The sequence below is a fragment of the Dreissena polymorpha genome, chromosome 1 (genome assembly GCF_020536995.1).
Source record: "Dreissena polymorpha isolate Duluth1 chromosome 1, UMN_Dpol_1.0, whole genome shotgun sequence".
In the NCBI taxonomy this organism is placed as follows: domain Eukaryota; kingdom Metazoa; phylum Mollusca; class Bivalvia; order Myida; family Dreissenidae; genus Dreissena; species Dreissena polymorpha.
The window spans coordinates 162,540,252-162,565,201 of record NC_068355.1 but is presented as its reverse complement, the minus strand read 5'-3'; the positions used below and the strand labels follow the sequence as shown (position 1 = coordinate 162,565,201).

Sequence of the window (24,950 nt, the reverse complement as noted above, 5' to 3'; positions counted from 1 at the left end):
TTGAAAGAATGTCTCCTGGACAAATATCTCCTCTTCCCCATGTTACACTACGAAAACAATTATAAGTGGCGTGTTCATGTATTGTCATGCAGAAAACTACATGCAATATAAAATATACTTCCGGTTACTGTTTTCACTACCTGCTAGTTCATAGTTTGGTGTTAATAACGTGTAAGTAATTAGGATAAAAGATATAGCTGCATTATTGAAAATAAAGGCTTTTTAAAATTTTACCACATTTAAAACTAGTGTTAAAATTTTACCCGTACACTTTATTAACATTATCCTTGCCTCCGAAAATAAACAGTCATACACATAAAGTGTTAATTATGGATACTAAAGACTTGGTTACATAATCAGATGGAATCACTTTTTTGTGTACTAAATTATACAATGAAATGAAGAAATCACTAATAATGGAAAGTAATTACATAATCTCTATTTATGAATATTCACAATGTATTTGGCAATTGTGGTGACTGTTGCACACAATCCTGGAAATGGTTCATTTCTCAGCACTCTGTTTAGCCTTAAAACCATAACTGAAGCGCAGAAACATTATCCATGCAATGTTTGGTATCATACTGGCAATACAGATATTTATCACAAATAAAATCTCACAAGGGCTGTTTGTAAAACATGCATGCCCCCCATATGGGCTCTCCGTTGTAGTGAGAGCCATTGTGTGAATATGTGTTTTGTCACTGTGACCTTGACCTTTGACCTGGTGACCTGAAAATCAATAGGGGTCATCTGCCAGTCATGATCAATGTACCTATGAAGTTTCATGCTCCTAGCCATAAACATTCTTGAGTTATCATCCGGACACCATTTAACTAATTCAGGTCACCGTGACCTTGACCTTTGACCTTGTGACCTCAAAATCAATAGGGGTCATCTGCGAGTCATGATCAATCTACCTATCAAGTTTCATGATCTTTGGCACATGCGTTCTTGAGTTATCATCCGAAAACCATTTTACTATTTCGGGTCACCGTGACCTTGACCTTTGACCTAGTGACCTCAAAATCAATAGGGGTCATCTGCGAGTCATGATCAATCTACCAATGAAGTTTCATGATCCTAGGCGTATGCATTCTTGAGTTATCATCCGGAAACCATTTTACTATTTCGGGTCACCGTGACCTTGACCTTTGACCTAGTGACCTCAAAATCAATAGGGGTCATCTTCGAGTCATGATCAATCTACCCATGAAGTTTCATGATCCTAGGCATATGTGTTCTTGAGTTATCATTTAAAAACCATTTTACTATTTCGGGTCACCGTGACCTTGACCTTTGACCTAGTGACCTCAAAATCAATAGGGGTCATCTGCGAGTCATGATCAATGTACCTATGAAGTTTCATGATCCTAGGCCCAAGCGTTCTTGAGTTATCGTCTGACAACCACCTGGTGGACGGACAGACCGACCGACAGACAGACCGACATGAGCAAAGCAATATACCCCCTCTTCTTCGAAGGGGGGCATAAAAATCACATTTGATAATTGTAAACAAAGTAAAAACATTAAAAAATAAATATCATATGGACGGAGAGTTCCATTTATTGCATGATTTGATTATTCCTCTGCTATACACAGTACTTTTGTTTTAACACTTGGATGTAGTCTGCGCTGGCTTTGGCAAAGTTTGAGGATCCCAGCACGGGGTCCTCTCTACTGAGCAGTGGGTGGAGCTGGTCATGGGGGGCTGAAAACAGGACCATTAGAGGCACATGTAGAGACTAGCCCTTTACTTCTTAGATAGGTATTTTTACGCATTTGTAGTCCCTTTGAAAGTTACATTTAATTTAAGACCTTTCTTACTAAATTTACATTTTAAAGGCTTCATTTCCAACCCTTGAAAACTGATGAGCAGCAAACAGCATACAACCTGAATAGACTGCAAGTAACTCCCAGGCTGTTCTGGTTTCATGCTGCTTGCAAAAGCCATTTTCACTTTGCTTCTTATGGGGGAAAAGGGCAATACCACTACAGCATACTATCAGCAATGATGTTGAATATACATATGTGCCTTGATCTGGTAAACCAGGGCTTAATGCATGTGTGAAATGTCCTCCCAGATTAGGCTGTGCCATCTGCTCAGGCTTATCACTTTCAATGAAAAATACAATAAAAGCAATAAGTGTCGTACCTGATTAGCATGTGCAGATTTCACAGGCTTATGTAAGACGACACTTTATGCAAATGCATTAAGTCACATTTCCAAGAGCCAGGCTCATATGAAGGAATAATAATTTCGAGACACATTCTCAAAAGATTAATTATTGCTCACATGTTTTTGTCTTTTAAAGGCAAAAGAATGATTACAGATACAAATACAATTTTAAGCAACAGCTGATTCAAGTACTGTTCTGTTTGTTGTACAGACTGTTCTAGGAAATGCCTCATGGATTTACAAAATAAATGCCATAAGCATTTTCTGAATTAAGTATTTGTTGATTCAATCTAAGGAAATGTTATTGACTAACTTGCCTTTGCTATTGGAAAATTTGTGGTCTCTCGAGCATTTTCCCTTTCTTTGTTTATCGGAGACTGCTTAAGAGTGAAAACAGGTTCATGCCCCTCTACCCAGTTGTTAACATACCAGTCTCTCCCCACCTGGGTACATACCAGCCTCTCACCCACACCTGGGTACATACTAGCCTCACCCCCAACTGTGAACATACCAGCCTCAAGGTGTTTAGCAATACTGCGGTCAAGCTCTGCCCTCAGTCGGTTACTAAGCACGTCGTCACGACTCATGTCCAGCATGTGACCGTTCACGTTGTTCATGCTGCCGTACAGTCGACTCTTCTGTCGCTCAGCACTGGAAATTACCACACAACTTGGCATATAGGACCCTATGGGCATGAACATGGTGGCATGCCTACATACGAGCATGAACATGGCATGCCTACATAAGAGCATGAACATGGTGGCATGTCTACATACGAGCATGAACATGGTGGCATGCCTACATACGAGCATGAACATGGTGGCATGTCTACATACGAGCATGAACATGGTGGAATGCCTACATACGAGCATTAACATGGTGGCATGCCTACATACGAGCATGAACATGGTTGCATGTCTACATACGAGCATGAACATCGTGGCATGCCTACATACAAGCATGAACATGGTTGCATGTCTACATACGAGCATGAACATGGTGGCATGCCTACATGCGAGCATGAACATGTTGGCATGTCTACATACGAGCATGAACATGGTGGCATGTCTAAATACGAGCATGAACATGGTGGCATGCCTACATACGAGCATGAACATGGTGGCATGTCTACATACGAGCATGAACATGGTGGCATGTCTACATATGAGCATGAACATGGTGGCATGTCTACATACGAGCATGAACATGGTGGCATGTCTACATACGAGCATGAACATGGTGGCATGTCTACATGCGAGCCTCACTCTGGGAAAATGAGGCTGAATGCATGTGCATCAAGTGTCTTCCCAGATTAGCCTGTGCTATTCAGGGAAAATACTTTCAGCTGGTATTATATTTTTTGTTGAAAGGAAGTATCTTTTTAGCAACAATCCAGTTTAGGCAGAAAGTGTCATCCCTGATTAGCCTATGAAGACTGCACAGGCTAATCTGAAACAACATTTTACTCATGTGCATTTATCCGTTGTTTCTCAGACAGAAGCTCATTTCATGACATTTTTTAAGTTCAATTAAATGGAAAGAGCACATAACTTGGTTAAGTGGATAACTCATGTAAAAATTGTTAGTTGCACATGTAATTATACTTTTTGATTGCAATATATTTTTAAGATTCACTTTATTCTCAAAAATCAAAAAAAGTTTAAGTCCATGTAGTTCACTTCAAAAACAACTTAATGCTGAAAACGTAACAAAACTCCAATACATCCCTTCAAACTTTGCAGTTATAAACAGATCCTCAATAAGAATAAGCAAGGTGTTAAAACACCCTTACGCATACGTACACAAACTTGTTCTTGAAAGCAAATGCCTTAAAACTACCCAAAAGCATACGTACACAAACTTGTTCTTGAAAGCGAATGCCTTGTCCGTGGAGTGGTAGACCTGCTCAGAGAGCTTCATACGCCACTGCATCTCTGACTCGTAGAGGTCGCGGTACCTGCGTGCCTCCAGGTCCTTGGTCTCCAGCCTGGCCACAGCCTGCTCGTACTTCACACGCAGGTCTGTCACCTCCTCCTGGGGGACAGAGACATTTTATAACATATTTATTTGTTCCACGTTCTGGAAAACCATGATTAATTCATTATGAGAAAGTGTCGTCCCAGATTAGCCTGTCTGCACAGGGTTAGGGACAACTATCAGGGAGGACACTTTCTGTAAAGACTGAATTTTTGAAATTCCATCAAAATGTGGAAAGTGTCATCCCTTATAAGCCTGCAGAGACTGAGCAAGCTCATGTGGTTTTCCCAAATGTGACTCAATTCCCAAGTATTTATTTAGTGCAAAACACATTTTATTTATCTTCATTGCCTCAAAAGCCTAATGCTAATTGAGATGCTATCGATACGTTTTCTTGAGTAGAACCAGTACTTGGTATCTGTGGGGAGAATTTAAGAATTCAACCATGACAGGGATCAAAGCCCTGACCTCTGGGTTGCTAGGTGTACAGTGGGTAGTCATTGAGTACAAAGGAGTATTATTAACCATTAACCACTTAGATACGTATTTTGACACATTTGTAGTCCCTTAGAAAGTTAAATTTAATTAAACAACTTTTTTTACTGGATTCAAGTTTTAAAGGCTTCATGTCCAACCCTTAGATACTGGCGAGCAGCAAACAGCATAAAACATGAACAGACTGCCATTTTCACATTGCTTCTGAGTGGGAAAGGGTTAAGAAGTTTTGCAAAAATTTAAAGAAAGCTCTTGCTTTTTCACTTAATTGAGAAATGCAAATTTTCTGTTTAAAATGTCTACAGAAGAAAGTAAACTGTGTTAAAAGTAACCCATTAGACTAATGTCAGCAACTGTCATGACTTTAAAAAGACGTAGTATTCCTTTATCATTCAAATTGATAACATTTGCTAAAGAAATATATACAATTTTGTATACTTGTTCTAAGTAAAACAAATCAAGAATCACATAATAACAAGTGCACTGCAACTAGCATTTATACATTACTATAGAAACCATCTAGCAATTGTGAGCCTAAAATCCATAAGGTCAACAGGACTCTATAAGCATAGCAAAATCGAGCAAACAGCAACCAAAGATACCTTACATGCCTCCTAGAATAAAGAGAATTATAACCAGGCATAGATTTATCAATTAACACAATTATTTATATAAATATAATGGCTTTAGTATTATGCAGCGTGTATTAAAAATAAAACAAGAAATGTGTTTGTCATAAACACAATGCCCCCTATTGCGTCGCTTTGAAGCCACATATTTGGCATTTGACCTGGAAGGATGACCTTGACCTTTCACTACTCAAAATGTGCAGCTAAATGAGATACACGTGCATGTGAAATATCAAGTTGCTATCTTCAATATTGCAAAAGTTATTGCAAAAGTTATCGCAAAACTTTAACCAAGGTTAAAGTTTTGGGACAGAGTGACAGAATGACAGACAGACAGGCCAAAAACAATACCGGTATACCTATCATTAGATCCGGGGGCATAAAAAGCGTTGTGCAAGTCCTAAATGTTGATATTTTTTAGCCATTTTTTTTTACACCTTTTCTCTAACTTATCTCATGTATTGGAGGGTTGGAGAACAATATTCTAATACTTTCATATTTTTGGGAGCACCCTAATTACAGTATTATTTCAAACAATAAAACTCTTGAAACTATATCGGGAGAAATTCTTGATTTTATATGCTACTTTTATAACAAAACACCAAATATAAAGATTAACTGATTACAATTGGGATCAGAGTCTTGCAAAGTATTCTGAGTTTCAACCAGTGTAAAGGGTACCCAAACCTGACACTGCAGGTCTAGTTAAATTTAAATTTATGAAAGAATTTATCCCAAACCAAATTTCTGTTTAAAAACTAGTTTAAAGAAAAATATACATACGCAGAGAGAACACAACAACATGAAGGCCCTACTGTCTCCGCGACCTACCTCCATTTTCTTGTTCTCGTTCCTCAGCTTGCTGTCCTGCTCCTCGCGACTTCGGTCAAGTTTCTGTCGAGTTCGAGCCTGCTCCTCCAAGTAGTTATTCACCTCATCGAGTTTGCGGTTGAGTTCAAGCCGGAACCGAGCCTCGATCTCTTTCTTGGCCTCTTCCACCGACGACTTCTCTGTGTAACCTGCCTCCACCGAGTTCTGGAAATATGTCAGCAAAGAAAATGTTAGAGCTAACATGGCTACTTGGAGAAATAATGTTTGTCATTTTCTTTTTTTTCCAGTTTAATTATACCCAATTACTTATTTTATGTGTTTAAAGAATATTTTCTGTGCAACATTTTCAAGAAAAAACTTCTTTCCAGAAAAAAACAAAAACTGGCCAACACATTACATTTTTAAGCCAAAAAGGGGATAGGAATATGAATCCACTATTGATATTCTGCCATCAAAATACCATAAGGCATACATACAGTTTTGATAAATAGTACAAATTTCTGTTTTTCTCATTCCTTTTTTTAAGAAAAATGTTCCATCTATTTAGATGAAAATAAAAACACAAAAAACATGTATAAACATGGAAACTGCCACTTTCAGCAAATTTCAATATAATTTAAAGAACACAATGTTTGTAGAGATATTTTTTCTCACTGTTAACTTTTTTTAATCCACTCAATATTGCTTATATTACCGGTATATTAATTTTTATTTTCTTCATAAAAAATGAACACAACTATGTTGAAAAAGAACACAACTACCAGTATGCTGTTTCCAAAAATAAGTCCAATAAAGCATTACTATCAATCCATTATTTAATCCATTATCTTTTATAACTAAAACTTAAAACTCAAATGAGCTTAGTATCAAATCTAAATGTACACATGAAACTATGCAATACTTACAGTAGGCTTAATATACAAATGGGCCGTGCTCTGTGAAAAAGTGGTTAAATGCATGTCCGTAAGGTGTCGTCACAGATTAGCCTGTGCAGTCCACACAGGCTAATCAGGGACAATACTTTCCGCTTGTATGATATTTTTCGTGTCAAGAAAGTCTCTTCTTAGCAAAAATCAAGTTTTGGCGGAAAGTGTCATCCCTGATAAGCCCTGATTGCACAGGCTAATCTGGGACGACACTTTAAGCACATGCATTAAACCCCCTATTTCACAGAGTGCGGCTCAAATAAATTATAATGTTTTCCAACAATGCTTATTCTGTCTTCAATCTAGATATGACTTGCGTTCTTAGAAAACTGGGCATAATGCATGTGCGTAAAGTGTCATCCCAGATTAGCCTGTGCAGTCCGCACAGGCTAATCATGGATGACACTTTACGCACATGCATTATGCCCAGTTTTCTCAGAACGCGACTCATATTAACTACATCTATCTAGAATAGAGATACCACATAAACATTAGTTCCTCATGGTTCCTGGATAATAAAAAAACATGTCAAAGAAAGATAGACAAATAAGAATAAAAAGAAACTAAATTAAAAACAGTAAAATTACAAAAGAAAAAAAAATCATTATTAACTGATTGTCAATGAAAGTTATTGTTAACAAATGTGAAAAAATGGCTGTAGCTGTCTAAGATAATATAAGTAATGAACATTTATATTGGTCATTTCATTGATTACAATGCATTAATGAAGTAGTGTATAGAGAAAGAACATTAAGCTCGCATGTAACATGCTATAAAAGAAAACATAGTAATTTAAAATGAATAGTGTCGTGCCAAAATGGGTCTCATGCCATATGCTGGCAGCGTAGGCTGGTCTCAAGCTACCCTTGCCATGTTTGGCTTAGGACCCATATTCCCAAGCCTAATCATATCAAATTTTTAGCTCTGAAAGGAGTGTACAAATTGTTAAACGTATTTTAGAAACAGAAATTATTTTACAGCATCATATGATAACACATGCATGATAAAGAGACAAATAAGTGCATGGCCAGCAAATATCAACACCAATAAACAACATATGTGCACACATGCATCTTCTATTATGGACTTTCTGAAAAAAATTGATAAGCTTAACAACAAGAACTCTGTGAAGAACAAGGGTGATAGATCTCTGGCCATGTAACCGTGCTCCCATCACTGGTTGGAAATCACAGCCCTAGGCACCAAAATGAGTACATCAAGAAAGGAACAATCAACTGTAAAGTCATTCATCCATTCATCAAAACTTCAGTGTAGTGAACACAAAACTGTAGTGAAGAAATCAGTCAACAGTTAACTTCCGCAACAGCAGAACAATAATTTGTGTGCACAAGTATCTGCACTATAACCATGCACAACAACAAACCAACATCCATGCTGGTAACATGCATACTCTGCACAGGTGGTAAACAACGGCCCCTGCACCGGCTGATGCAATGTACCTTGTACAATCTGAACTCCTCTTCCAGTTTACGTTTACTACGGTCAATCTTGTCTACAGAGCGCTCCAGTTTTTTCAATGTTTTCAACTCGGTTTCCAGCTGATTGTTCTTCTGACTCATTCGTTCCTTCTCCTCCACCTCATCTTGTAGCTGAATCTTCATGTGCTCCAACTGAGCAGACATGGCAGTACATAGACAGGAGTGAATACTAGGCATATTGGGGGTACATAGAGGGTAATTAATAAGATATAGACATAGTGAATACTAGGCAAATTGGGGGTACAAAGAGGGTGATAAATTAAGAGACGAGGGTAGTGAATCGACAATTCTGCTTTGATGCAAGACTTTGTTTAAGGGGAGTCATTTCTAAATGAAAATACAGTCTTTGCGGAATGTGTCATCCATGGTCTGGGACAACACTTTCCGCACAAGCATATTTTTCTTAAAAAACTTCCCTTGTAAACCAGAATATATGAACATCCCAAATACAAAACGACCCTTCAGGCTTTCACTTTTTTTCTATTTCTAATTCTTTTTAGATAATAGGAAATACAGTAGTTATAAGGTTGGCGTTTGCGGAATAAATTTAACCGACACTTCATTTGACAAAGGACAGTTAAATTGAAGACGATTAGAATATACTAGGTCATGTGAATTGAAGATGTGAAGTCGAGTTAATTTTTTAAACATTGTGATTATTATCCATTAGAGGGAAAAAAACAAACATTTGTAGGTCTTTTTTGTTTAAAAAAAACGTCATTTGTAAAAGTTATTATACAAGCATGAAAGGAACAGTGTGACATTGAAAGACATTGAAACAACTAAAATACTTCCTTATTATTAAAGCATAAAGACATTCTCAAACAATTGACCTATACATATCTAAATCACACCATGTATATCATGTAACACTGGTTGAAGTGTGCGTTCAGCTACACACTTTATAAAACGCCCTACGTCACAGGCTCTATATCACCTATGTTAGTGTCACCTGCTCTACACCACAGCAAGCACCTGCATACCTGAGCTTTAACACTGACTAACATCTCCTCCATGGCGTGTCTCTCCTTGTCAAACGCTGAGTGAAGACTCGAGATCTTTGTGTCTTTCGAGTCCATAGCCTGAGATTGGAGGAAAGCAGGGTAAACAGTAGGGTAGACAACTCTTATCTAGCCAGGATAGAGTGTGAAAACTGGTCCATCTACCTGACATATCTATATCAGATATATTTGTCAGATACATGCATATTTGTTAATGCTCACACTCAAACTTCAATTGCTACTATGAATTGGTTTTGTTATTAAGAACATTTCAAAATCTGTCTAATAAAGAAACCCTGATTAGTTTTAGAAAGTTAATGTACTATAAAAGTATTATTGCATAAGACAAATCACCTTGCAATAATTAATACAATTATTCTTAATGATAACTTCTTTAGAACATGATGTTTTTAACAATTGTCTCAAATCTCCATTAATGTCAAAAACAAGTTGCTATATGGTAAACTTTGACTTCTGACCCCTACATGTTACCTTGACCTCTGAGGTGGGGAGATGAATGATACACATACAACTTCACCTTCTCATGATGGACATAAGTGGTATTTTATTAAAACATTTCATGATCAATGACAAAGTTAAGAAAAAGTATTTTATGGCAAATTGTACCTTTGACCTCGATGTGTAACCTTGACCTTTGAGGTAGGGAGATAAGCTTTACAAACAACTCCTTGTCTTACGATTGTTAACATTTTTGCCAAGCTATTTCAAATATATCAATAATTGGCAAAGATACGGTTGAGACAGAAATTTTAAAACTGTTTTATGGCTTAATAGGACTTTTGACCTCTAAATGTGGCCTTGCCTTTTGAGGTAAGGAGACAGTAATACAAGCAAGATGTAGTCTTCATAATGATGGAATACGTTATATTAAAGTCCATCAATAAATGGCGAAATTATGACTAAGACAGGAATTTTCAAGCTGTTTTGTGGCTAAATTTCACCTTTGACCTTTAAGAGTGACCTTGAGCTTTGAAGTAGTAGTATTATATATGACACGTTTTCTTTTGATGGTTTCCTTTTGAGCCCAGTTATTTAAAATCAAATACTATATTGCAATGTTATGGCTGAGACAAGAATTTTCAGACAAACATACAGACACTAAGTCTTGGACAGACAAAACAGACGGATAGTGCAACTGCTGTATGCAGACGTTTTCAAAGGGGGCATACAACTAAAACCTTATCTGAAAAAGCACCTTTTGAATTCTTAAGTTACATCATAAAAATTAAATAATGTTTGCTTATGCAATACTGAAATAATAAAAAAAAAATGTTTTAAATAACTAGCATACTATCAATTATGATTGTAAATGTAAGTAAATGGCATTATTAAGGCATGCAAACTAAGGCAAACAAAGGCAGGGCAGCATGTTAGCAAATAGCAAAAAACAGAGAAACGCTCGAACAAAAACTACCAAACAGGACAAAACTATAAACAGGAAATACTTGAGAACAAGTTGGTGTAAATACATGCATAGTAACTGTACGTGCCTTTCTACACAATTATAAAGATACGCTTTTTATAAGCAATACAAAACTTGTAAGTATTAACCTCAAAATAATATTACAAATATGCAGTACTGGTAAGAACCATTATAGCAGAAGACTACTTGTTTACTATAAACACATTTACAACACAACAACTAAATACCAAGTTTGCCAACTAAATACAAATCTTTAATCTGACCATATAAAACCAAACAGTAACTAAAAAGAATATAAAACCCCGTGGCCATTTAAACTGCAGAACATGTCAGTAAAACTGGCCACCGAGCTAACGGAGATAAATAAAACTGTAACAACGTCTAGGGATACATACATCACTGTCGGGATCCTGGGAAATAAAAACATACATGGTCACCATGGAAACAACAGAACTGCATTCCATGCATAACTCTGGTATCATGAAGTAAAGAACACAGTCCTAAGCAAGTCTATCAACAGATTTATTTAGCTTGCAAAAAAAAACAATAAAAATAAAATTAAAATAAATCTAACAATCATTCCTATACTGTAAAACTTGTATCTGCTTACTAAAACAAGGTAGTGGGAAAGTTGTTAAATCGCTAATGAAGCATGGTAGCAATTATTACAATTGTCTTTATTTTCAGTTAAAACAAACAATAGCTAATTCAGTGACTATTTATCTGTGAGTGTTATCATATTCAATTCCATGCAAACATGTCTACAGCATTATATGACAAACCAATAATGAACTTAGCATTACCACGAAAGCATGATCCGCGTCATTCAAAACTAGGTCTTAAGCATGATATTGAAAGCATAGCTCCATAACATCCACACTCAGTCTGGTCAGGAGCTCCCTTGTCCACTCATGAGACCAAAATGACTGCAGCTTAGCTCCTGACCAGACTGCGCAAATGCTCATATGGCCGCATATGTCATAAGACACATTTTCACATGACCCAGCTCATGAAAATAAAATGTCAACATAAGTGAGATCAGAGTCAGTAAATCAGAGGACAGAGAAGAATAAGAACAGGCTGCATATAAACAACTACCTCTTGAGTATGCAGTCTGAATATAATAAAACTGTACTATGAATACGGATTTTTTTCATTTACATGCCATCCCCTTGCTGTTGGACCTGAATGCTGGGGTGCCCAGTTGTGCTCATGTCTCTACTATGTACATGTAATACCATATTTTCCCAAACATCCTATGCTTATTTATTAAGCCCTCTCTTCTGACTCATAGAAGATTAAATTCCTAGTCCAATCCCTTGAAACTGCGACCCAACCCACCCCAACAGCTGGGTCATGCCCCAGTCCATAGAGTAGTACCAGTTACCTACCCTGAGTCGTTTCTTCGCAACCTTGAGGTACGCCTTCAGATTGGCTACCTCCTTCTGTAGGTTTTGACACCTGAATCAGAGTAACACACATATAAGCCTCACTCAGGGAAATTGGGCTTAAATGCATATCCACACTGGCTAATCAGGATAAAACTATCCCCTTTATGGTATTTTTCCAGTTTAGTCTGAACATTTAATCCCTGATAAGCCCGTGTGGACTACACTAATCTGGGACAACACTATGCATATGTATTAAGCCCCATTTTCCAAAAGAAAGATTCAAATGTATTTCAAATCAACAGATTAACAATATTTCAAAAACAAAACTATGCTGCTAAAACTATGCCATCCAATATATTCTTAATACAAATGCATGTGACATACGTTTCTAATCAATTCAATTATTTTTTCTCTTTGTCTTTAAAAAAAGGAGAATTCAAAATGAGAACTTATATATTGTTTTCTTTGTTTTGCACCAATCTTTGTGAACTTTAGCCCAGTACCAAAAATCAAAACATAAATCAGAGTAAGAACAAAGATTATTTCTTAAAATTGCAAACAAGTAAGTAAGTAGATGATGGCTCATACAAATTTCATTTTTCCTTCAAGTTATATGGTTTCCATACTGGTAAATTACCAACAAATTGTCCTATTTGTATTTTAGAACTATGGAAAATCCCAATTAAACAAGGGCTGTTTGTAAAACATGCATGCCCCCCATATGGGCTGTCAGTTGTAGTGGCAGCCATTGTGTGAATACGTTTTTTGTCAGTAGGACCTTGACCTTTGACCTAGTGACCTGAAAATCACTATAGGTCATCTGCCAGTCATGATCAATGTACCTATGAAGTTTCATGATCCTAGGCCTAATTATTCTTGAGTTATCATCAGGAAACAATTTAACTGTTTCGAGTCACTGTGACCTCGACCTTTGACCTAGTGACCTGAAAATTAATAGGGGTCATCTGCCAGTCATGATCAATGTACCTATGAAATTTCATGATCCTAGGCCTAAGCGTTCTTGAGTTATCATCCGGAAACCATCTGGTGGACGGACCGACCGACCAACGGACCAACCGACATGTGCAAAACAATATACTCCCTCTTCTTCGAAGGGAGGCATAAAAATTCAAATGTTTGCATTAAAGTTCAGCCATTAAAAGGACAGTTTAAGGTCCTGGCTCGCTGACTCACTTTTCCTGCTCTGACTCCAGTTTAGTCTCTGCCAGTTTCTTCTCCTGCAGGGCCTTGCGTGTACGTCTCTTCTCCTCCTCCAGGTGAGTCGCTGTCTCCTGCTTGTGACGCTCCAACTGGGCAATCTGTACCAGAGAGGGAGGGAGTGGGCATTACATGAGAGTGACAATCTGTATGGGACAGGGAATTATGGGTTATTACAGAAATGTGTCATCATGTGACATTGATATTGTCAATGGAAGGATCGACCGAATGTCATTTTCAGAAAAAGTATTTTATTTATTTCATTCTGTACATCAACTTATCATGATTTTTTTTATTGATATCATTATATTTTTGGTCTTTAATATCAATACTTGCTAAAGCAGACTTTTTCTTACATCAGTGTTTTTTCCCACCATTTTCGGAATGGGGCCAGGTCCCTTTGGATTGGAGAAAGTCTAGGTAATTTGACTATAATTGGGAAATTAGTGTTGTTCTTTTGCTAATTTAAATGCTTCAAAATTTATAATAAAAAGTGTTTTCAATACAAATATATTTACTAAGGTTCAACTTATAGAGTGAATTGGTGATGAATTAAATTTTGAGATGAACATTATTTTATGTTTTAATCATTTAATCAGGAATGTTTAGGTAAATGCAAGTGTGGCCATTAAATATTGACAAAAACAAACACAGTAGTATTGAATGACCAAAAAGTATTTTGCATCTGACTAATAAATGATTATTATGTGACATTGCATCAGCCTTCATGCCTTCATGGGTAAATGCACACTGGACAGAGGACTTGATTCCCAGAAAAGGTAAATTGATAATGTTATAAAAGGGAGATAATAAATTTATTTGTACAACATACATTTAATTGTTTATGTTTTTTATTTTGTAAATCATGTTCCATAAGACATTATTTACAGTATTTTAGTTCATGGTAAATCATAAATATAATAAGCAATATGACTCTCAACATAGTAAGACATAAAGTTCATGCTGTCTCACCAGGTCTTGCACTGCCAGATGTATTGCAACAACTTTCTGTTGAACAATCTGACCCTCCCCATCCATGGCAACCATTTTGCCTGTCATTTTGACCACTTTCTACTGCTATTCTCTATTCTTGCTTCCCTTCTATAGTTGAAGTTAGTAACACCATTTTTTATCTATTTTTCTTGATTAAACGTTCCAATTGATCAGTATGAACATCTTAATTTACTTCAAAGATCTTACCCTAAACAGTTACATTTTACCAAGCATATTGTTGTCATAATGAAATAAAATTAAAATATACATGTTTCTAAAAAAAACAACATGCATGCACATTTTCTAACTTCCTCAATTATGCTATCCCACACTTCAGAAGTTGAAAGTATCAATAAATATATATATGCATTTAACTTTTTCGAGTTGTGCAATTTGAATAATGGGTAATTTTAATAATGATCACATTTATGAAAGTTTACATTCCATTCATTTTAGGACACATGATTAATACTTGAAACAATTAAATAGTTCTCATTATTAACAACTGGTTATAATGAACATTTAAATCCCAGTCGACATTGTGTATTATAAGATTAACCTAACAATACTTAACAGACTGAGACCTGCCAATGCAAGCCATAACACCCTGAGACTGAGACCTGCCAGTGCAAGCCATAACACCCTGACATTTATTCAAGTGTTGTTCATTTACTTTCATATTACATTAAAATACATCTTGTGTATTTAAACTTCTTCAGTTCATGTTGACCTTTTGATCCATACTTATTTTTCACCTTTTATAACGGAATAAAGAAAAAAGTCTTTCGTAAACAAGTACTGAATCATAAACATTAAATGCTTTCAAATTTGGTCAAGGACTTTATACACATTGCTGTTTTTTTATATGGGCCTTACTATATGAAAAAGGAATTTAATGCATGTGAGTAAAGTGTCATCCCAGATTAGCCTGTGCAGTCCGCAAGGCTAATCAGGGATGACACTTTCCGCAAAAAATTGATTTTTGCTAAGAAGAGACTTTCTTGAAACGAAAAATATCACAAAAGCAGAAAGTGTTGTCCCTAATTAGCCTGTGCATACTGCATAGGCTAATCTGTGACAATACTTTACGCACATTCATTAAACCCCAATTTCATAGAGAGCATGGCTCACATAAATAAAACATACACTGCAGTAAATAAGTTTTTAAACATAGACACTTGAACCATCCCAATAACATTCTGAAAATACTAATAAGACACATAAGACAATGAACACATGAATATATTAAAAACACAGTTATTAAGTGTTGAATACATTGTCAGGGCATGTGTCATATTGTTAAAGCAAAAATGTGCAACTTACAAAGATTTTATAGCTTCTGTTACAGGTTTTAAGAGAAGAACATTTTGCAAATGCATGTGTGTGTTGGATATTATTATTATTTACTGACATAAATAAAAAGGATTATGAAGGGGTGTGATTAAAGTACCACCATAGGAGAGGAAAATGCTCTACCCCCCTTACAGTGTTCAACTTAACTCTTTACTTTTATCATATGTTATACCCTGTTTCCCATGTAATACAACCATTACATTTTTTTTTATATTACACATGTGTAATACAACATTTTTAAGCGTTTTCATTGGCTAAGTTTTTGTTTATTGACCAATTGCATTTTGTTATTTTGCTGAAATGACGTTGAAACGTCAAATGATGTCACAAAATGTAATCAACATTCGGATTTATCATTATGTTTGCGTAAATATTTATTTAATTTGCACATTTAAAAGCATGTGATAAAAAAGATCTGACACTCTTTGTCATATCATACTATATTTTATTAAACTCGTCCAGAAAATTCGTTAGTAAGCTCGCCAAAGGCTCGCTTACTAACAAAATTCCTGAACTCGTTTAATAAAATATGGTATGATGACAACTCGTGCCAGATCCTATATGTATACAGATCCAGCAAAGTGTATAACTATTTGTAAAATAAGTTAGATATTAAAGGGAGGAAATCAGTTTAAAGGAGGAAAAATCACATCTGTGATATGGGAATTAAATATATTTCTCAGTTGTGACAAAGAAAATAAAAACAAAGGCATCCGTTGTTGTTTTTCAACAAATCACCGAACAAAGAAGAGTGCATCACAAAATGAAAGGTCCAGTGCTATGAGGAAAAGAACAAGTAACTGAGGTGAAAAAACTCCAACAGAACTGAACGGAAATAAAAGAGAGCTTACCCTGAGGCCCAGTTTTGATCGTGAAAGTACTTCCTGTTCCCACAAACCCTTGTGGTCCTCAGCTTCCCTGACAAGAGCGCTACGATTGGCTACCTCACCCTGAGGGGAGGGGCAGAAGTCAGAGATAGGTTAATACATAGAATGATTGACAGGTGGAACGCCATGCCATGGTCCCCATGGAAACTCTACGAGAACATGCACTATACCAAGTCAATACAGATCTAACATACCTATATGCTTTGTATTGTACACAATCATTTCAGTTTTAGAATAGAAGTTAGATTGTAACATTTCTATCACTTAAAACAAAAGCCGTTCAAATAATTGGATAAATATCACCATTTGAATATTGTTTTATAACATATTTTTAATATAATATACAATGAAAATGTACTGCTGTATAATCATTTATTAAGATTTGTCTACGAAAAGTTCTGTATTGACTTGCAAAGGTTTAGAAACATAAAGCTAGTGCTACCAAAAGATAAATCTATTTACTTGACAAACTACACAGATCATCTACATCAAACGAATGCAAGGCAAGCTATAAGCAGAAAACAATAGAAAACTGCACTTCAGCCATGCAATGGAAGCACAAAAAATCAAAGATGTGTTCATGCACAGAACAGAGATCCAATCAAAGCACTGCATGCAGCAAAAGTAGTTCATTCTGACTGAACAGGAAAGATCAAGTAATAGCAATGCTTTAATCATGTGACATTTCTAGCCAAAAGTGGGAAAAAACATGAAATTAGAATTTCAGATGATCAACAGATGTTATTAATTTAGTTTTAAGAATATACATTTAAACAATATTTTGTAAGTTTTTTCAAATAAAAGGTCCAGCAAACATTATTATTACTTCAGGAAAAAAGCAATATAGAACACTCCAACAACAAGATGTTGAAAACTTTGCTACATCAGAACACTACAGGCACAGAACACTCGTTATTCATTGAGATACTACGTGGCAAACTTACACTGGCCGTGACCTCTCTCAGCTGATCAGGCTACCAACCAAAACACATCAATAAACATGAGGCGCGCTCAGGAAAAACAGGGCTTAACATATGTGCGTAAAGTGTTGTCCCAGATTAGCCAGAGCAGTTTGCACGGGCTTATCAGGGACAATTTTTTCCACATTAACTGGATTTTTGTAAAGAAGAGACTTCTTTTGAACAACACATTCTACAAAAAAAGAAGACGACACCTCTGATAAGACTGTGCGGACTCCATAGGCTAATCAGGGATGACACTTTAAGCACATGAATTAATACCCGTTTTCCCAGACAGCTGCTCACATGCAATATAAACATTATAACAGGCAAGAGTGCGCATATTAACTATCACTAGATTTAATCATGTGACTGGTCTAAACACATAGAACTGAATGAGCGGTTAGTGATGTATTGTAAACATGCACTATTTTGTGTAACTTATCCATGCCTTATGAAAGAATCTCAAAACACTTATATATCAAGAAAATAACATATACGATCTAAAAATGGCAAAATAAAAAATATAATATATTCATAAACACTACAGAAGTACCTTTGACAGAAAAATAAATAAATATGTCATTGATAAATTATTTACTTTAACATTTTTTAGATTAATCTGTGTATTAAAACACTGTAACAATGAATATTTAAGTACATAGCTACAAAATCCCCAACTGGTTGGTTTTACTATGTCAAGATATGTAAATGCTCAAAAAATAATGTAAGAAAATCTAATATTTTATTATATATTCATGGACAACACTTTCCATCTAGACTAGATTTTTGCTAAGAAGAGATTTCTTTAAATTACAATTATCCACAAAAGCGTAAAGTGACATCTGTGATTAGCCTGTGCGGACTGCACAGGCTCTTCTGGGAAGACACTTTACGCACATGCATTTAGCCCAATTTTCCCATAACCAGGCTAATTTAGTCTTCTTAAGTCAAAGACTTGGTTCATGAATACAAGATAGTAGAATGGTAGTGAAGTGTAAATGGACTTTACCCCTAGCTTTTCCTCCAGATGTGCGTTAGTTGACTTGAGGTTAGAACACAGCGCCTCTAGGCTACTCCGCACCTGTATTCACATTTGGTTACATACATACATACATACATTCATACAAACACACACAAAGATGTCACCAGTAACACGAATGACACAATAACTGTCCTGGCAATGCTTTCACAACTGTGCAAAAAGTTTGAATAATTCTTCCTATCAGAATATTAATTTCATAAAAGAAGTAAATACATCTGAAAATTCGACTAAGACATTTTTTAAATATGCCATTTTAATAAAAAGATTTGGAATATATCCAGGATTAGCAATTACCATTACAATCATTTAAACTTTGGTTACTATCACTACTGAGATCAGGTGCCACATGTCTTTACATTTGTCTCAATTGTGGTATTTGGTAGAAATGGATACACAGAAATGCTTTGTAAAGTATTAGTTTATAATTATAGATTATTAGTACATAAACATTACATACATATGCATACATTATAAATTAATTTGCATACCTGCCACCACTCATTATTACACTTTATTTTATGCTTTCCGGTGGTTTATAGAGAAACACAGTGAAATAAAACTGGTATTTCACTGTTTTAAACAGCGATATTTTTCACTGTTTTACTGTGGAATGACGTCATTTTTGTAACGAAATGACGTCATAAATGCAGTGAAATTATCCTATTAAACGCTTTTACGATGTAAATAAGCGGTAAAAAAAAAAAAAAAAGAAATTTGTTGGATTCGATGGAATATCGATTTTAATTCACTCGTGATCATAAAAAATACATATTTTCGCTCGTGGCTGTACCACTCGTGAAAATATTATTTGATGTAATCACTCATGAAATAAAATCGATATTCCATCGAATCCGACAAATATCCTCTATTTATTATGTTTCTGACAGGAAAATGTGAGTAAACAAGTAATATGAGAGGAATGATCAGATATAAAACACCCTATTAATTTGATAATTAAAATGAATTATGCGTTTGATTGACACACATAAAAAGATTGGAACCTCCATTTCTGGGTAAACCCAGGGCTTGCTGTATGTGCGCAATGTGTCGACCCAGATTAGTCTTTTCAGTCTGCACAGGCTAATCTTGGTCGACACTTTCCCCTTTAATGTTATTTTTTGTTCCAAGGAAGTCACTTCTTAACAGAAATTCAGTCTAAGGGGGAAAGAGTGGTCCCTGATAAGACTGTGCAGCAGGCACAGGCTAATCAGGGAGGACACTTTCCGCACATGAAAGAGGCCCAGTTTTCCCAGAACAAGGCTCACTGAATGGTATAACTGCCCCTACCTTCTGTGAGTCAGCCAGTTCATTTATTACTGACTGGTACCCCCCCCCCCCCCCTCCCCCCAGTCTCTCTAACTGCCCCCTACCTTCTGTGAGTCAGCCAGTTATTTATTACTGACTGGTACCCCCCCCTCCCCCCAGTCTCTCTTACTGCCCGCTACCTTCTGTGAGTCGGCCAGGTCCCTCTGTAGCATGTCTGTCTTCTGTTTCTCGTGTTTCAACTCCGCGTCCAGTCTCACGTTATCCACCTGAAGCTTCTGGTAGTTCTCCTCCAGCTCAGCCTGAATACATGTCATCAAAGTGGCTGTGGTAACTGTTATCAGATATACTGACATATGTTACATGATTATTTTGACATTACAATACTTCATTTAGAACTGGCCTGCAAGGTTTTATGTTCTCATTAGCCAGCAGGGTCAGGGGTTTTTATCTGATTTTGCGGAAAGGGCCTGGCCTTTTTTGAGGGGAAAAAAATCGTGCGAAACGCCGGATTTTGGGGGAAAAAATCACACGAAACGCCGGATTTTGGGGGAAAATAAGGAAAGACTTAAATAATAAATTAAGCATATTTTACTGTTTTTAAAACAAATTCAAGGAAACAGAAAATTTAATTATGCATTATTTTTTTATTTTCTACACTGGATCAGGTTAACTTATAAATTTAAAGGTTAAAAAAAAAAAAAAAAAAAAATTTTTTTGGAGGGGAAAATGAAATCTAGGGGAAAATTTACCAGCTGAGGGGAACAAAAAATCGAAGGGGAAAGGGCGGATTTTCGGCGGGTCACAAAGAAGGAAAAAAAAACCTGAGGGTAGCTCCTGACCAGACTATGCAGATGCTCAGGCTTGTCAGGAGCTTCATTGACTGCAAACGGCATAAGACCTATTGATGCGGCTAATTTAATGAATCTTTGTCTGCAAGTCTTATGCAATGTTTGACTTTGCATGCGCAGATCACAGACAGAGAATTAAAAATCAAATCTTAAAATTCTTTGAAAAAAGCAATTAAAAAAAATAATTAATAAATTGAAAGTATACTACTAGTAGTTTACCCAATTTGAGACATTTAAGTAGCAAAAAACATAAAGTTTCAAAAATTATAAAGGCAAATGTTTGTGCGGGCTCATGGCTACCTTGGAGCTGTTAAAGGCGTGCATGGTGGCAGAGGTATCGGCCAGCTGTTGACTGGAAATCAGTCTGCTCTGCTCTGTGCGGTCCAGTCTGTCCACCAGCTCACCCATCCGCGTTTGAGCCTCGATGGTCTTCTCCTGTGCTGTGTTGTAGCGCGCCTGCAGCTTCTCTATCTCGATCTTTAAGGCCGCACGTTCCTGCTCTAGGTGTTCTCGTGACTGCAGGGGAGAGAGGTCAAGGTCAGACCTTATTTATTGTCATACAGCACTTAAATTAGAGTAAACATTGGCAAGGAAGAGCTTTTTTACCAACATGAGAGATGAAATAAAAAATGATTAAACAGGGTTAAATGCATGTGCATAAAGTGGCTCCCTAGATAAGCCTGTCTGCACAGGCTAATCAGGGATGACATTTTCTGCCTAAAAATGATTTTCCTCAAGAAGAGTATTCCTTTAAATGAAAAATACAATAAAAGCAGAAAGTGTTGTCCCTGATTAGCCTGTGCAGAGTGACAAAGAAAGTTTGTAGCTCTGTATTGGCTCACTATATTTGAGTTCAATGTTAAGATTATTTAAATGGAGGAAAATATTTTGAATCTAACAAGATATGTGTTTGTCAGAAACAATATGTCCCCTTCTGCGCCGCTTTGAATTTTTTTGTTTTTGTTTGACATTTGACCTTGAAGGATGACCTTGACCTTTCACCACTCAAAATGTGTAACTCCATGAGATACACATGCATGCCAAATATCAAGTTGGTATCTTCAATATTGCCAAAGTATTCATAAAATGAGCGATTTTGGCCACATATACTTTACCTTTGACCTTGAAGAATGACCTTGACCTTTCACCACTCAAAATGTGCGGCTCCATGAGATACACATGCATGCCAAATATCAAGTTGGTATCTTCAATATTGTCAAAGTATTCATAAAATGAGCGATTTTGGCCACATATATTTGACCTCTGACCTTGAAGGATGACCTTGACCGTGACCTTTCACCACTCAAAATGTGCAGCTCCATGAGATACACATGCATGCCAAATATCAAGTTGCTATCTTCAATATTGAAAAAGTATTCATAAAATGAGCGATTTTGGCCACATATATTTGACCTCTGACCTTGAAGAATGACCTTGACCTTTTACCACTCAAAATGTGCAGCTCCATGAGATACACATGCATGCCAAATATCAAGTTGCTATCTTGAATATTGAAAAAATTATTGCAACTGTTAAAGTTGGAGCAAACAGACCAACGTACAGACCAACAGACAGGGCAAAAACAATATGCCCCCCACTATAGAGGGTGGGGGACATAAAAATACATTTCATCTTAAATCACTTAAAACAAATAAACAGAAGTATTCTTAATGTTAAAATCCTATTACCTAATATCAGTATTTCTGTGAATTGTTACCTTATTAGTGACATCAAGAGATGCTTCGGCCATTGATAGCTTCCTAACGAATTCATTCTGTTCTTGATTTAGACGCCGTATATCCTGCTCAAGGTTGCTACGGCGATTTTCAGAGTTGCGAATCTCCTCTCGTAGTCGGGTGATCGTGTCCTGAAGGCTGTTGTTCTTCTCCTCTAAATTGGCACGCGCCTGAAAAATGGAAATTTAGGCACTAACTAATAAGTTAGGAACTATGAGTTATATTATGCTTGATGTATATATTTTTCTTTGCGTATATTAATTATAGGAGGCATGATTCTATTAATAAGATTTTTGAAACTGAAGCTGGGTCACCAATTGAGCTTGACATTCTCTATGAAGTTAGGGAAACATTGCCGATTGGTGTACTTCTTACATTGGTAAAAATTTTCAAGCAATTGTTCCAAAGCTTTCAAAATTATTCAACTATCAAAATTACATTGAATGCACTTGCAGAATAAAAGTAGAAATAGTTAACACCACTTTGAGTGGTCCCCAGATTAGCCTGTGCAATCCTCACAGGCTAATCTGGGATGACCTTTCCGCTTTTATGACATTTTTTCGTTTAAATGAAGTGTCTTCTCTAGCAAAATCCAATTTAGGCGGAAAGTGTCGACCCTGATAAGCCTGTGCGGACTGCACTTTTCATGTCTGATTAATGCCATCAAAACATACCGGTAAGACAACTTCTAACCAATAACACACAAACACGGGTATCAATGCATAAAGTTCCTTGCAATCCCTCTTTTAGAAAATAAGTGAGCCTTACTCTGGGGAAAACGGGCTAATGCAATGAGCGTTACGTGAATACACAGGTTTATCTGTGATGACACTTTAGGCATGAGCGTTACGTGAATACACAGTTTTATTCTGTGACGACACTTTAGGCATGAGCGTAACGTGAATACACAGGTTTATCGTGACGACACTTTAGGCAATGAGCGTTACGTGAATACACAGGTTTATCTGTGTACGACACTTTAGGCCATGAGCGTAACGTGAATACACAGGTTTATCTGTGACGACACTTTAGGCATGAGCGTTACGTGAATACACAGGTTTATCTGTGACGACACTTTAGGCATGAGCGTAACATGAATACACAGGTTTATCTGTGACGGCACTTTAGGCATGAGCATAACGTGAATACACAGGTTTATCTGTGACGACACTTTAGGCATGAGCGTAACGTGAATACACAGGTTTATCTGTGACAACACTTTAGGCATGAGCGTAACGTGAATACACAGGTTTATCTGTGATGACACTTTAGGCATGAGCGTAACGTGAATACACAGGTTTATCTGTGACGACACTGTCTTTAGGCATGAGCGTAACGTGAATACACAGGTTTATCTGTGAAGACACTTTAGGCATGAGCGTAACGTGAATACACAGGTTTATCTGTGACGACACTTTAGGCATGAGCGTAACGTGAATACACAGGTTTATCTGTGACGACACTTTAGGCATGAGAGTTACGTGAATACACAGGTTTATCTGTGACGACACTTTAGGCATGAGCGTAAAGTGAATACACAGGTTTATCTGTGACGACACTTTATGCAGGAGCGTAACGTGAATACACAGGTTTATCTGTGACGACACTTTAGGCATGAGCGTTACGTGAATACACAGGTTTATCTGTGACGACACTTTAGGCATGAGCGTAACGTGATAACACAGGTTTATCTGTGACGACACTTTATGCAGGAGCGTAACGTGAATACACAGGTTTATCTGTGACGACACTTTAGGCATGAGCGTTACGTGAATACACAGGTTTATCTGTGACGACACTTTAGGCATGAGCGTAACGTGATTACACAGGTTTATCTGTGACGACACTTTAGGCATGAGCGTAACGTGAATACACAGGTTTATCTGTGACGACACTTTAGGCATGAGCGTAGTGAATACACAGGTTTATCTGTGACGACACTTTAGGCACATGAAGGTTCAAGTTCACAGTTCACTCAATCTTACCTTGTCATGGTCCGCCTTGAGAGAGGCTATCATAGCGTTTAGTTTCTCCTGGAGGTCGTAGCCTGCGCGGTCGCTGGCAAGGTGCTGCGCCGTGTCCACCTGCTGCTTCAAGGTCAGGTTCTCGTGCTGAAGACCTGGACAGTCTGCAGTAAGGGAAAGAAGGGCTCGTTATAACACTGACCAGTAGATATGTCTCATTTTATACATATTACATGTATATATAAGTGGTGATTCACAATTGAACAGTAGACATTCGTCAAACACAAATTGATATGAACAATAATGCCC

General features: G+C 36.7%; 1 protein-coding gene across 1 annotated transcript; it reads right to left on the bottom strand.

Moving 5' to 3' along the window:
- Positions 1-1,541: 1,541 nt before the first annotated feature.
- LOC127858730 (ankyrin repeat domain-containing protein 26-like) lies at positions 1,542-24,793 on the bottom strand. Its single transcript, XM_052395974.1, has 15 exons — positions 24,663-24,793; positions 22,659-22,847; positions 21,242-21,457; positions 20,273-20,392; positions 18,795-18,866; positions 16,788-16,886; positions 13,567-13,691; positions 12,373-12,442; positions 11,377-11,391; positions 9,520-9,618; positions 8,498-8,668; positions 6,112-6,315; positions 4,035-4,213; positions 2,691-2,830; positions 1,542-1,711 (listed from the first exon to the last, which is right to left on the bottom strand). Exons 1-15 carry the CDS (start codon positions 24,693-24,695, stop codon positions 1,593-1,595), a joined length of 1,851 nt encoding a protein of 616 aa, XP_052251934.1. The 5' UTR covers positions 24,696-24,793; the 3' UTR covers positions 1,542-1,592.
- Positions 24,794-24,950: the final 157 nt, after the last annotated feature.